This window comes from Globicephala melas, chromosome 1, assembly GCF_963455315.2.
Source record: "Globicephala melas chromosome 1, mGloMel1.2, whole genome shotgun sequence".
NCBI classification, from domain to species: Eukaryota; Metazoa; Chordata; class Mammalia; order Artiodactyla; family Delphinidae; genus Globicephala; species Globicephala melas.
In genome coordinates this window covers 392,583-408,305 of record NC_083314.1, presented here as the reverse complement: position 1 = coordinate 408,305, position 15,723 = coordinate 392,583, and the positions used below count along the sequence as shown (strand labels likewise).

The 15,723-nt window shown below is 53.5% G+C and overlaps 1 protein-coding gene across 5 annotated transcripts in view; it reads right to left on the bottom strand.

Moving 5' to 3' along the window:
- The window catches only part of SYT2 (synaptotagmin 2), an 87,818-nt gene that overhangs the window by 9,769 nt on the left and 62,326 nt on the right, over positions 1-15,723 (bottom strand). For all 5 annotated transcript variants that reach the window (XM_030844413.2, XM_060297411.1, XM_060298106.1 and 2 more), the window contains exon 2: positions 202-395. In XM_030844413.2, coding sequence (XP_030700273.1) covers positions 202-379 — 178 coding nt within the window. In that variant the 5' untranslated portion in view covers positions 380-395. The remainder of the gene's footprint in view (positions 1-201; positions 396-15,723) is intronic.

Genomic DNA, 15,723 nt, shown 5'->3' with positions numbered 1-15,723 from the left:
TATCCCCCCTGGAGGGTAGGGCACATAAACCCCCTTGTTCCCTTCATTAGTGCCAGACCACACTGCCCCCCATTCCTGAAGGGGATCCCCAAATAATCCAGCCTCGAGTCCAAACATCATTAGGAAAGATCGCAGCTGTCACACCCCCATGGTGCACCCCCCCTACCCTCGCCCCCAAGCTGCATACAGATCGATACTCACGAGGGAGCTTGACCATCTCATTGAAGAATCGGTCCTTCAACGTGGCAAACAGGTCCCCCTTGCCCTCCCTGGCGCCTCCACTCTCGGTGGAGTTGTCCAGGGGCTCAGCAGGCATGGTGGTGGTGGTGGTGGTGGGAGCCACCATGGGCTCCTGGTTCCTCTTGAAGATGTTCCTCATGGTGGCAGAGGGACGGCTATGGGTGAAGGGGATAGGATGAGCATCCCACGGGCCCGAGTGCAGACGGCTCTGCCCACGGGCCAGGAGAGGCTCTTCCAAAAGCTAAAGACTGTTTATGAATAAAGGCCATTACAACAAACCCACAGCAAACATCATTCTCAATGGTGAAAAAATTAAAGCATTTCTTTTAAGATCAGGAACAAGACAAGGATGTCCACTCTCGCCACTATTATTCAACATAGTTTTGGAAGTCCTAGCCACGGCAATCAGAGAAGGAAAAGAAATAAAAGGAATACAAATTGGGAAAGAAGCAGTAAAACTGTCCTTGTCTGCAGATGACATGATACTATACATAGAAAACCCTAACGATGCAACCAGAAAACGACTAGAGCTCGATGAATTTGGTAAAGTAGCAGGGTACAAAACGAATACACAGAAATCTCTTGCATTCCTATATACTAACAATGAAAGATCAGAAAGAGAAATCAAGGAGACAATCCTACTTACCACAGCATCAAAAAGAATAAAATACCTAGGAATAAACCTACCTAAGGAGGCAAAAGATCTGCACTCAGAAAACTGTAAGACACTGATGAAAGAAATCAAAGATGACACAAATAGATGAGAGTTATACCATGTTCTTGGATGGGAAGAATCAATATTGTCAAAATGACCATACTACCCAAAGCAATCTACAGATTCAATGCAATCCCAGTCAAATTACCAATAGCACTGTTCACAGAAATAGAACAAAAAATTTCACAATTTGTATGGAAACACAAAAGACCCCAAATAGCCAAAGCAATCTTGAGAAAGAAAAACGGAGCTGGAGGAATCAGGCTCCCTGACTTCAGACTATACTACAAAGCTACAGTAATCAAGACAGTATGGTACTGGCACAAAAACAGAAATACAGATCAATGGAACAGAATAGAGAACCCAGAAATAAACCCACACACCTGTGGTAAATAAATCTATGACAAAGGAGGCAAGGAGAAAAGACAGTCTCTTCAATAAGTGGTGCTGGGAAAACTGGACAGCTACATGTAAAAGAATGAAATTAGAACATTCTCTAACACCATACACAAAAATAAACTCAAAATGGATTAAAGACCTAAATGTAAGACTGGGTACCTTAAAACTCTCGGCAGAAAACACAGGCAGAACACTCTTTGACATAAATTGCAGCAATATTTTTTTTTGATCCACCTCCTAGAGGAATGAAAATAAAAATGGGGCCTAATTAAACTTTAAAGCTTTTGCACAGCAAAGGAAACCATAAACAAAACAAAAAGACAACCCAGAGAATGGGAGAAAATATTTGCAAATGAAGCAACCAACAAGGGATTAATCTCCAAAATATACAAACAGCTCATGCAGCTCAATATCAAAAAAACAAATAACCCAATCAAAAAATGGGGTTAAGATCTAAATAGACATTTCTGCAAAGGCATACAGATGGCCAACAAACACATGAAAAGATGCTCAACATCACTAATTATTAGAGAAATGCAAATCAAAACTACAATGAGCTATCACCTCACACAGGTCAGAATGGCCATCATCAAAAAATCTACAAACCATAATGCTGGAGAGGGTGTTGAGAGAAGGGAACCCTCCTACACTGCTGGTGGGAATGTCAATTGATACAGCCACTATGGAGAACAGGGTGGAGATTCCTTAAAAAACTACAAATAGAACTACCATATGACCCAGCAATCCCACTACTGGGCATCTACCTGGAGAAAATCATAATTTGAAATGATACCTGCACCCCAATGTTCACTGCAGCATTCTTTACAATAGCCAAGACATGGAAGCAACCTAAATGTCCATCAACAGATGAATGGATAAAGAAGATGTGGTACATATATACAATGGAATATTACTCAGCCATAAAAAACCAAAATAATGCCATTCACAGCAACGTGGATGGACCTAGAGATTGTCATACTGAGTGAAGCCAGACAGAGAAAGACAAGTATCATATGATATCACTTATATGTGGACTCTTAAGAAATGGTACAAATGAACATATTTACAGAACAGAAATAGAGTCACAAATGTAGCAAACGAACTTATGGCTAATAGGGTGGGAGGGGGGGTGGGATGAATTGGGAGGTTGTGATTGATATATATACGCTACTATATATAGAATAGATAACTAATAATAACCCACTGTGTAGCACAGGGAACTCTGCTCAATGCTCTGTAACGACCTATACGGGAGAAGAATCTAAAAGAGTGGATTATGTATATGTATAACAGATTCACTCTGCTGTACAGCAGAAACTAACACAACATTGTAAACCAACTCTACTCCAATAAAAATGAATTTTAGAAAAAAGACTGTATTAGCTGGGACTTCCCTGGTGGCGCAGTGGTTAAGAATCCGCCTGCCAATGCAGGGGACACAGATTCGAGCCCTGGTCCAGGAAGATCCCACATGCCGCGGAGCAACTAAGCCCGCGAGCCACAATTACTGAAGTCCGTGCGCCTAGAGCCCGTGCTCCGCAACAAAGAGAAGCCACTGAAATGAGAAGCCCGCGTACGGCAATGAAGAGTAGCCCCCGCTCGCTGCAACTAGACAGAGCCCGCAGGCAGCAACGAAGACCCAACGCAGCTAAAAATAAATAAAATTAAATATATATATATATATATATGAGTCCCTGTTTAAAAATAAATAAATAAGAATAAAAATTTAAAAAGACTGTATTAGTCGTAATCCCTTTAAGTCCCAGGGCACTTCCAGCAGTAGCAACACCGTGAAGCAGCAACCACAGGGCCACCAGCCGCTTCTCCCCAGACTCACACACCAGCCCGTTTCACAGATGCAAAAACAGAGGCCCAGGGCCTAGGCAGCCCCCGCCACTTAGCTCACAAGTCCTGGAATTGAGGTTCGAACCAGTCACCTGAGCCGAGAGCCTGCAAAGCACGCGGCTCTCCTGCGTCGGGCTGCACCCAAGCACTCCACCCAGGAAGGAGCGCGGGCGCAGCGAGGACTCTCGAGCCGCCTCCTCCCTGCGTGACAGCGCCCGGCACCCCCACCCTCCTCACCTCCGTGCCTCAGGCTCCCTCCGCACCCACCCAGGGTGGGTTTCAATCTCTCCTCCAGGAAGATGGCACCCAAGTCCACCCCCGCAGCCCCTTCCTCCCCGGGGTGTCGGGGTCCCTTGCCAGCCCTGCCCCCTCTACACAGCGGCACATCAACTTCCTACTCAAACCAGGGCTGCCCATTAATAACAAAAGCCATCCAGGTTTACGGGGGAGGGAAGGAGACTAAGGGAGACATTCCCCAGGATCCTACCTTCCAGAGATAACACAGGTTAGCGTCCTTGGAGAAGCTTCTAACGGTATTTTTCTCTGAGGGTGTTTTACATGTTGCGATCATACTATATATAATTTGGTATTCTGCCCTTTTTTCACATAAAATTTTGTCACAAGCATTCTCCTTTATCATTAAAAACTTCCTTTGTGGGCTTCCCTGGTGGCGCAGTGGTTGAGAGTCTGCCTGCCGATGCAGGGGACGCGGGTTCGTGCCCCGGTCCGGGAAGATCCCACATGCCGCGGAGCGGCTGGGCCCGTGAGCCATGGCCGCTGAGCCTGCGCATCCGGAGCCTGTGCTCCGCAACGGGAGAGGCCACAACAGTGAGAGGCCCGCGTACCGCAAAAAAAAACAAACAAAAAAAAACTTCCTTTGTTATCAAGTAGCTAAATAATGCCCTGCTGCGCGGTAGTGCTGTATTTGATGCTTAGATGGTTTGCAAGCTCCTGCTGGTAAAAGTATTATCGTGATGGTCTTCATTTAAGGTAACGTTCTTACGAGTTTTTAAACTCTGCTCCCCCAACCCTCCCCTCCCCACCGAGCTATTTCTGCTTCTCAAAATGCGGGTACAAGCCTCCTCCACAGGCCCTGTGAGGTCAGACGCAGGCAACACGAGCATCCCTCTGCCCGGCGCACAGTCGGTGCCCAGGGGATGTCTGGACAGCAGCGCACACCTGAGGTGCTCCAGGTCATGGGACAAAAAGCACATCTCCTAGAAGCATCAAACACACAGCAGGATGCAAACAGCAAAGGTAAAAGCGAGGCTTTTCGCACTGTGCTTCTCCCTACACGCAGAGCTCTTCTGAGGGCAAGTTTTAGGGGCCCTGAAGCTCCAGCCCTGCTCTAAGAACCCGAGCCCTTGCCCGGGAGCCAGCACGGCCGGCACAAGCCGCCCCGACCACAGGGCGACGCAGGCGCATTCTCCCCGCTCACACTCGCCGAGCAGTTTAGTAAGCTCTTGTGTTACGGGCTGGGTAAACTAGCCTTGATCCTAAAATCCATCTCGAAAGGGAAGGTGGAGCCCGCCGGGCCTCGGGGGCTCAGCCCCATCTCCCTCACCCCCACCTCACTGACCAGGATTCAGCCGCCCGACTCTAAGGAGGCTTGAGACGCAATTCACATCCATTCAATTCACTCATTTAACGTGTTCAGTTTGGTGGTTTTAGTATACTTACAGCGTTGTGCAACCATCACCACAATCTAATTTTAGACCATTTCCACCAAAAAGAAGCCCTACTTCATTACCAGTCACTCCCCATTCCCACCCTCCTCCCAGCCCCAGGCAACCACTGACCTATCTGTACAGATTCCCCTATTCTGACTTTTCATACAAATGAAATCATACGATAGGTGGCCTTGGTGTTCAGCTTCTCCCACAGAGCGTAGTGTTCTCAAGGGTCATCCATGTCGGAGCAGGTGTCAGCACTTCATTCCTCTCTATGGTTGAGTAATATTCCACTGCGTAGGTAACACATTTTATTTATCCACTCATCAATTTATGGACACAGGTTATTTCCACTTTTTGGCTATAAGAATAATGCTGCAATGAACATCTCTGTGCACGTTTTTGGACATGTTTTCATTTCCCTTGGGTAAATACCTAGGAGTGGAATTTCTGGGTCATATGGTAACTACATTTGACATTTTAAAGGACTACCAAACTATGTTCCAAAGTGGCTGCACTGAGCCACTATGGAGAACAGTGTGGAGGTTCCTTAAACTAAAAATAGAGTCACCATATGATCCAGCAATCCCACTCCTGGGCATATATCCAGACAAAACTATAATTCAACAGATACATGCACCCCAACATTCCTACATATACACACACACATATACACACAATGGAATATTACTCAGCCATAAAAAAGAATGAAATGATGCCATTTGCAGCAACATGGCTGGACCTAGAGATTATCATATTAAGCAAAGTAAGTCAGAAAGAGAAAGACAAATACCATATGACATCACCAATATGTGGAATCTGAAATATGCCCCAAATGAACCTATCTACGAAAGAGAAATAGACTCACAGACATAGAAAACAGACTTGTGGTTGCCAAGTGGGAGGGAGGGAGGGGGAGGGAAGAACTGGGAGTTTGGGGTTAGCAGATGCAAGCTATTATCCATAGGATGGATAAACAACAAGGTCCTACTGTAGAGCACAGGGAACTATATTCAATATCCTGTGACAAACCATAATGGAAAAGAATCTGAAAAAGAATATATGTATGTGTATAACTGAGTCACTTTGCTGTACAGCAGAAATTAACACAACATTGTAAATCACCTATACTTCAAAAAAAATTTTTTTAAACAGCAGCTGCACTGATTTACATTCCCACCAGCATTGTATGAGCGTTCCAAGTTCTCCACATCCTGGACAGTACTTGTTATTACATGTCTTTTTGTTTATAGCCGTCCTAGTAGAGGTGAAGTGGCATCTCACTGTGGCTTTGATTTGCATTTCTCTGATGACTAATGATGTCAAGCATCTCTTCATGTGTTTATTGGCCATTTGTATGTCTCCTTTGGAGAAATGTCTGTTCAAATCCTTTGTCCACGTTTTAATTGAATATTTGTCTCTTTATTATGGAGTTGTATCAGTTCTTTGCATATTCTGGACACCAGTTCCTTGTCATGTATGTTTTGCAAATATTTTCTCCCATTCTATGGTTATCTTTTCACTTTTTTAATGGTGTCCTTTTTTTCTTTATAATATATTTTTGGATGCATTGGGTCCTCGCCACTGCACATAGGCTTTCTCTAGTTGTGGTGAACGGGGTCTACTCTTCATTGCAGTGCGTAGGCTTTTCACTGCGGTGGCTTCTCATTGCCGATCTAGGCACACGGGCTCAGTAGTTGTGGCACACGAGCTCAGTAGTTGTGGCTCATGGGCTTAGTTGCTCCGCGGCATGTGGGATCTTCCCAGACCTGGGCTCGAACCCGTGTCCCCTGCATCGGCAGGCGGACTCCCAACCACTACGCCACCAGGCAAGTCCCTTGATGGTATCCTTTGAAGCACAAAAGTTTTCAATTTTGATGATGCCCAATTTACCTGTTTCTTTTCTTGCCTGTGCTTTTGGTGTCATATCTAAGAAATCATCACATAACCCAAGGGCACAAAGATCTACTCCTATATTTTCTTAGAGGAGCCTAGTAGTTTTAGCTCCTACATTCAAGTTATGATCCACTTGGAGTTCATTTTCGTGAATGCATTTTGTGTATGGATCTCCATTTGTTGCGAAGACTGTTATTCCCCACCGAACTGTCTTCATACCCTTGTAAAATATTAACCAACCATAAATGTGAGGGATTATTTCTGGATTCTCTATTGCATTAATCTATGTCTATCCTTATGCTAATACCACACTGTCTTAATCACTGCAGCTTTGTAGTTAAGTTTTTATATCAGGCAGCGTGAGTCTTCCAAATTTGTTCTTTCATGAAGATTATTTTGCCTATTCTGGGTCTCTTGCATTTCCATATGAATTTTAAGTTCAGCTTTTTTTTTTTAAAAAAAAAAAAAAAGATCAGCTTGGGGCTTCCCTCGTGGCTCAGTGGTTGAGAGTCTGCCTGTCGATGCAGGGGACACGGGTTCGTGCCCCGGTCCAGGAAGATCCCACGTGCCGCGGAGCGGCTGGGCCCGTGAGCCATGGCCGCTGAGCCTGCGCGTCCGGAGCCTGTGCTCCGCAATGGGAGAGGCCACAGTAGTAAGAGGTCTGCGTACCTCAAAATAAATAAATAAATAAATAAAATAAAAATTAAAAAAAAATTTAAAAAGATCAGCTTGTTTATTTCTGTAAAAGCCACCTGGGATTTTGATAGGGATTGCGCTGAATCTGTGGGCCAATCTGCGGAGTGCTGCTATCTTAGCAACGTAATATTCAAATGTCTTTCCCTTTACGCTCTTCTTTAAATTCTTGCAACACTGTTTTGCAGTTCCCAGGATAAATAAAGTCTTACACTTTGTTAAATTTATTTCTAGATATTTGATTCTCTTTGATGCTGCTGTAGACAGAACTGCTTTCTTAATTTCATTTCAGATTGTTCACTGCTCACAGATATGAATACAGTAGATTTTCGTGTATTGATCTCATGTCCTGCCATATGCTGAACTGGCTTACTAGTTCTGATACTGTGTGGTGTGTGTGTGTGGAAAGTGCGTGTGGTGTGTCTTCCCTAGGACTCTCCATCTACAAGATCATGCAAAGTGAGATAATTTCACACCTTTCTTTCCAATCCAGATGCCTTTTCTTTCTTTTTCTTCCCTAACTGCCATGGTAAGAACCTCCGTGCAGTGTTATAGACGTTGTGAGAGGGGGAATCCTTCTCTTTCCTGATCTTCAGAGAGTCTTCAGTCTTTCTCCACCAAGTACAACGTTAGCTGCAGGCTTTTGTCAGACTCAGCCCGCATGGTCGTTGGTTCTGGATTCTGTGGTGGGCAAGAGGCAGCCCGGCAGAGAGAGGCAGACTGTGATCCCGGGATGCTTACCGCTTGCCAGATGACTCCAAACAAATCCCATTCTCAACTCAATTTCCTCATATAAAAATGGCAGAAAATAATACCCACTTTTCAAAACTGTTGTGAAAATTAAAAGAATAAATTTGATTGTGTCTGGCACGGAGATGATGTTCGATAACTGTGGTCAGATCTGAATCCAGGAGCCCCTTCGAAGGGCCTGAGTGGCCTCGGCACAGCAGAGGGACCCCTACTGGACGTGAACCTTTTCCCAAATCCACAGGACGAGTCACATGAATCATGAAACAAAAGAATCGACCAGGGCAGACGGTGCTGCGTGTTCCACAGGCTCAGGGGGCCCCACAGACCAGGACGTCAGCTGGAGAGCCCATCCCAGGGGCCTTGAAGTCCAGGAAAAGGGGCTCGGACGGACTCACGTCCCCAACAGGAGTGGCCTGATCTGTTTAAAGGGCAACGACAGCTCCACGGGGAGCAGAGGGGGTGAGGCTGGGGCAGGGGGCCCGCAAGGGGTGAGTTCACAGTCCAGCCAGAGATGATGTGGACCCAGAGAGGGTAGGAACGCCGGGTACAGAGCAGAGAGAACAGTGGGGGAGGTATTTATTCATTCATTCATTCAACAAATAACTGATTGAGTGCTTCCCTGGTGGAGCAGTGGTTAAGAATCCGCCTGCCAATGCAGGAGACACGGGTTCAAGCCCTGGTCCGGGAAGATCCCACATGCATGCCTCGGAGCTACTGAGCCCGCGTGCCACAACTACTGAAGCCTGGGCGCCTAGAGCCTGTGCTCCGCAACAAGAGAAGCCACTGCAATGAGAAGCCCGCGCACCGCAACGAAGAGGAGCCCCCGCTCACCGCAACTAGAGAAAGCCCGTGCACAGCAACGAAGACCCAATGCAGCCAAAAAAAAAAAAAAACTGATTGAACCCCCATCCCACTTCCCATGTGGGACTTATAAGCTGGATGCTACATAACTGCGCACAAATGAATGTAAAACTGTAACTGTGAGAAATGCACAAAGGAGAGACCCTTGCTGGTGTGAGTCTGTACTGGGGTGTATCTGACCTAATCTGGGAGAGCAGGAATGCTTTCCTGAGCAACTGGTGATGGAATGGGGGGCCTCCAGGCAAAGAGGAAAGGCAGCAGCAGCACATGCAAAGGCGCAGGGGTGGGGGCAGCATCACGGGGAGCCCAGAGCCTGAGGAAGCCCAGCATGGCCACACGGAGGGGGCACGGGTGCAGGTGAGCCCGCAGAACCAGGCGCACAACCTTACAGCCACAGCAAGGAGTCTAAGGATGCGGGTAATGTGTTCACATTTACATTTTGGAAATTTCACTTAGACTAAAGTGAGTAAAAGAGGCTGGAAAGGAGCCTGGCTCCAGAGGGAAGGGGAAAAGCGTCAAAAACAGCCAAAATGAATGTCTTGTCATCCCCAAGTTCTTATGAAAGATCAGACAACGTTCCCGGGGGTTCGCGGCGGGGGTGGGGAGTTGACAGCTGCTGGGAGGGAGCAGGGGCCGCACACCCGTGGATCCCAGGGCCTGGGGCCTGAGGACACAGCTGCCCGAAGAGCAGAGGAACAACACACACCCTGAGAAGCCAGATGCCGGTGGAGGCGGGGCGGGGGCAGCGCCGGGCCCCGCCCAAAGCCTTGGGGTCCTCAGCCCCTCCTGCCTTCTCCGCCCAGCCGGAGCATCTGCAAACTCCCTCCTCCACTCACCACGTCCTCCAGTTCAGCCAAGAACAACAGCTACGTTCTGGAAGCTTCCACAGTCCTCCACTCAGTCTAATCCCCACACGGCAGCCGGGCTGATCCACGTGAAGCCCCCGGGGCTTCTGTTCGCACTCAGAAAAAAGGCCCCGCTGGCCTGGGCCCGGCTCCTACTCACCTCTGCTCTCTGCGTGGGCCACAAACTCACCCGGCAAACGCCGGCCCCCAGCCTGGATGCCCCCCGAAACCTCCTTGGCCTCGGAGGGGCCCCTTAGCCCCTCGGCTCACGTCCTCCCAGGTCCCTGCACCCTGTTTCTCTGTCTTGTTGTGAGACTCACCGGCGAAACACCAGCCCTGAAACTGCCCGGCTCGGACTGAGTGCCCGCGACCCCCAAACTCACGTGTGGATCTAAGGCTCAGTGTGACGGAGGGCGGGGCCTCGGGGTGATCCGGTCAGGGGGGTGGGGCCCCCACGGGCGGGTGGGTGGGGTTCGCGCCGAGAGCCTGCCGGCCCCGCCCTCCACGAGGGCCCGGCTGCCGCGGGGGGGGGGCGGGCCTCGCGGACTGCCGGAGAGACTTCACAAAACCCACCCGCCCAGGCCGGCGGTGACCCCTGCCCAGCCGAGGACCTTCTCGCGTTTGAAGGGGACCGTCTGACCCGTGTTCCTTTTCACGCCCACCTCCGGTTCCCCCCTCCGTCCCCCCTGGGCTCGCCCCCTCACCCCACCACGCGGCTGTGAGGAGAGGTCACCAGACCCCGCGGACACTTGCGTGCCTGTCGCGCCGTACGGCCCGCGATGGCCACCCGACCGGCCCCGCACCCTGGTTTCGGCCACAACTCCGACTCCTCCGTTTGCCTCAAGCCCCTTCTCTGCCAGGCCTCGGTGACCCCGCGACCTTCCCCGCACTCGGCCCCGCACCCACCCTGCCCCCAAAGCAACCTTCTAGAACGTGAATCTCATCCTGCCACCTTTAGACGCCGCCCCGGGGACCGCAGCTGCCCGTGAAGGTGGCCTTCAGGCCCGTCGTCTGTGTCCGGCGCCCTCGCCCCCATCTCCATCGCCACCCGGCGCCTCCGCCCACCGTCGCTGAGTGACTGCTTTTCTCCGCTCGGCTCAAACGGCTCCCCTTGCTCCGGCCCGAGACCCGGCCTCTCCCCGCACACAGCCTGCGGCGGCCTGAGCAGAGGCTGCGCTCGCCTGCCCGGCCGGCGCTCGGCTGCGTGAACCACACCCGGCGCGGCTGCTTCCCGGGAAGAACCGTCCCTGGGGCTCGGCACGCGGGCCCAGGCCGTGGCCTCTCTGGCGGCCTTCCCGCTGCAACAGAGCGGAGTAGTTGCCACCGAGGTGTGCGGCCGAGCCTGAGATGTTTCCTCTCTGGCCCTCGGGGGAAAACGTTGCGGCCCTGCCCTGGCAGGTGTCTCGCCGTCTGGCGTGCGATGGGCACTCGGCAGACGCGTGTGGGGCGGGCAGGAGCGAGCCAGCAGCACAGACCCTCGCGTCACAGGGTGGGCAGGGCTCGGCTGCCCCCACGGCCCCCGGGCGGGTCCAGGGGCGCCACCCCAGCAGGGGGGCAACGGGCCTGGGGAACCTGTCGTGACGGGGGGGGTGCACCCCTGGGAGCGGCGGGGCTGGGCCATCCCAGCTGGGCCATCCGAGCGTCCTGACCGGCGGGGCCTTAGGCCTGTTCCCGGCTGCGCGGGCTGTGGCCCCGCGAGGGGCTGGACGAGCTGCCGGCCCTTCCCCAGCACCACGAGGCTTCCTTCACAGCCTCCAGGGTCCAGCTCAAACCCTAAAGAGAGAGAAGCAGCCCCAGCCCTTGCACACTGTGCCTCCGGCGCCTCTGAGGGGCAGAGGGTTCCCCGTCAGGAGCGGCAAGATGGGGTCAGCCCTGCCCAGTGAGGAATGTTTGGGAAAGCACCGGCCGTTTCTCCAGCAAAGAACCGAGGCTTCACGTTCCCTCCGGATAAGCCTAGGGGTGGGGGTTTCACCCCCGCTTATTCCACCAGAAGCTAAGGAAGCAAAGATGCTCGACCGCAGTTCTCAAGACCCCTGTGGGGAAGAGGCCCAGAGAGGTGAAGTAACCTGTCCAAGGGCACACAGCACGCGCTGCCGGGGGCGGCGCTGGACCCGCAGCCCCAGGAGCACAGCGGGACGAGGGGAAGTGGTCCTCCCCGGGGGCTCAGGCCGCAGTCCTGGGCACGGCTCCAGGATTGAGGGTGACGGGTGAAGCTGTCTCCCGCGGCTCCCGCGCAGGAAGCGTGAAGCCTGAACTGGAGCATTAGCCAGCGATGCCCGCAGAGAGCGCATGCGCAGGAGAGGGGACGGGGTGGGGCTGGTGAAGACTCGGGTCACCTGCTACAGCGCCCCCCCTCCGCCAGCCACTCGGCGGGAGGGAGAGAGGGAGGGAGGAAATGGGGCCGCCCACCCCGAGGCAGGTGGTTAGGGCCGCGCTCCGCAAAACGAGGCCCTGAGACCCCGAGATCCGAGGGTCGGGCCAGGGGAAGTGCGGGCCCAAGGCTGGGTGTTGGAAGGAAAATAAGCCCCCGGGGCTGTGCCGGCCTGGACCGTCCTCACCTGCCCTCCTGGGGGGGGGGGGCGCAGCATCAGCCCCTCCCGCGACGAGGCTGTTCTGCTCAGACAGCTGAGTCAGCGTGAAGGTTGGGCCTCAATCCCCCACGGCCTAAGCCTCCAGCCCCCCCACCTCCGCGGCAGGAACAGGGCCCCATCCGTCTGTCTGTCCAGTCCATCTCTCCAGGGTGGCCACTCGGCTCTCTGACCGTCTATCCCAGGCCCTTGGACCCTGCATCTCCCCTGGGAGTCGGTCCCACGAGAGGCCGCAGCCCCGCTCCCCACCCTGACCCCACAAGGAACCTCTCCCGAGTGTCCCCGAGCAAAAGCAAAGGGACGGTCGCCTCGGCCAGACCCTCAAGGGGCCCAGGCCCTGGATCCGGATCAGAGGGAGCCGCGGGAGGCGCCCATCTCCCCCTCCCCCTCCCCTCGCGCTGACGCCCACCTGCTGCTTCTGGGCCCCTCCGCGTGCTCCCAGAGGAGCACGACCCCTAAATGGAGCCTGACCCCATGTGGGAGACGAGAAAGTTCTACCCCCACACCCCTGCCAAGGGCACAGGTGCCCACACCCCGACACCCCGCCCAACATGCACACACCCCCCCACATGCACACACACCCCCCACGCACTCAGGCCCGGCTTCCATCGATACGGATAACGGAGAGATGAGGAGATTCCATCTTTGCTGACACTGTATTCTCAGAAGCCAAAGGAATGAGATGGAAACTGGTTAACCAACAAGACGCGTCTCGCTGAAACCAGCGGCTAAGAAGGTTGATACTTAAGGATAAGTTTGTCTTTATTTTTCTGGACCCATGCTTCAGTCCAACATTTGGTCCTAGGAGGTGGAGACTAAAATTTGAATGAATTAATTTTCTAGCTCACTTTGAAAATAACTTGCCCATTTCTGTGAGTTCCTCGCGTGCTTGCCTGGGTCGGCCGTGGACACCTGTACCTGGAGCCAGGCCACCGCCCGCGTGGAGAAGCAGAGTGTGCTCTGCACCGGCCCCAGGGCCCCAGCCTTGGGAAGTCCCTCCCAGCGTCTCACTTCAATCTTTCCGGCTCCAGCCACGCGCCATTGCCTTCCCCCGCATCCAGGCTGAGATGAGCAAATCCCAGGCCTCCGCCTGCACGCCCGTAAGTGAGGATGGTCAGAGGAGAAAGCTCCCGTGAGGCCCCACACATCTGCCACGGGCTGTTCTCCCTGGACCTGGAATCTGGGTGCAGGATTCACAAATCACAGATGAGCAGAACCCGGACCCCGAGAGCCCGGGGAACCCTGCACACCACGCGGTCCAGAACCCATGTGTGAAACATCACACGGGGAAAGGCTGCACGCCCCTCCAGGTGCACCACAGCCACTATCTCGGGCACAGGGGGCGGGGGGCGGGGACACCCCGTCAGGGCCCGGCAGGACCACAGCCTGACCCCACCCAGCACCCACAGTGTCTCCCAAACCCACAGGCGCCCTCATGGGCCTCAGGGTCTCAGCGAGCAGGTGGGGAAAGGTGGACCACGAAGGGTGACTGAGGGGGGTCCGTGGACACGAGGACCACAGGCTGCCGGATGCAGGTTGTGGGAAGGAGTGGGGAGCAAGGCTGGGCCTGGTATGGCCCCCCGAGTGTCAGGGGCCCAGGGGCACCCGACCTCGTGCTGTGTACGCGGGCAGGAGGGGCAGCCCCACTCCCCGACTGAGCAGTGATAACCCAACGGCACAAACCCGCCCTGCGCACAGGACCGCAGCCCCACGGCCCATTATCCTTCCTCTAGATGCACAATGACGTGTTCAGTGAAAACCATTAAAAATGGACACAGTGTCTTCCTGGCTAAACGTTACGGGCTCTGACACACAAGGTCTGCTACACACGGCCCCCCCAAAGGAGCTGGGACGAGGGTTTGGGCTGAAAGCAAATGCCTTTTAATGTGAGCATAAGAGAGTGTGTGTGTTTGTGAGGTGTGTGTGTGTGTGAGGTGTGTCTGTGTCGTGTGCATATGGCATGTGTGTGTATGTGTGGTGTGTGGTATGTGGTACGTGTCTGTGGTGTGTACAGTGTGTGTGGTGTGTGGGGGGGTGTGTACTGTGTGGTGTGTGTACACTGTGTGTGGTGTGTGGGGGTGTGTACAGTGTGTGTGTGGTGTGGGGGGGTGTGTACTGTGTGGTGTGTGTACACTGTGTGTGGTGTGTGGGGGTGTGTACAGTGTGTGTGTGGTGTGTGGGGGTGTGTACAGTGTGTGTGCATGCGTTGGTGTGTGTACAGTGTGTGTGGTGTGTGGTGTGTGTACAGTGTGTGTGGTGTGTGGTGTGTGTACAGTGTGTGTGTGGTGTGTGGGGGTGTGTACAGTGTGTGTGTGGTGTGGGTGTATGTACAGTGTGTGTGGGGTGTGTGAATGTGTGTGGTGTGTGTACAGTGTGTGTGTGGTGTGTGTACAGTGTGTGTGTGGTGTGTGGGGGTGTGTACAGTGTGTGTGGGGTGTGTGAAGTGTGTGTGTGGTGTGGGGGTGTGTACAGTGTGTGTGTGGTGTGTGTACAGTGTGTGTGTGGTGTGTGGGGGTGTGTACAGTGTGTGTGGGGTGTGTGAAGTGTGTGTGTGGTGTGTGGGGGTGTGTACAGTGTGTGTGGGGTGTGTGAAGTGTGTGTGTGGTGTGGGGGTGTGTACAGTGTGTGTGTGGTGTGTGGGGGTGTGTATATGCCGTGGGGGGGGAAGAGCAGCGGGCAGGGGTGACGGGGGTGACAGGCTCTGAGAAGACCGCCGATCCCCTCACGGATCCCCCGCGTGGAGCCTGGCAGGCGGGGCCTCCACATCCGGTGGAGCCTGGGCGCCATCCCCTACCCCCCAAACACGCATACACACACGGCGGGACCGCAGGTCACACAGGAGGACGGAGGCCCCAGGGCCACCTGGGAGGGGCCTCAGCAGGGGAACCGGAGAGGCATGTGTGTGACACGTGTGTGACACCATGCGCGACGTGTGAACACCCTGTGATGCGTGTTATATGGCCGAACGTGGGAACATGAGGCGCCCTGGGGCGAGAGGCTACACCCTGATGAGGGAGCCCCTGGGTGGTCACATGGCACAACCACAGTGCCTGGGGGCTGGGAGAGCCGCGGGCCACCCGCATCCGCTGGCGTCACTGTCACCTCTGGCCCGTCTCTCGGGCGAAGGGGCCTCTGCCTCCGAAGGTGCCAGGAAACCTGCCCCCTTCCCTCCACCCTCTGCAGAGCGGCATCCCTCCTCCCAGGGGCCCCGGGCTTGACGA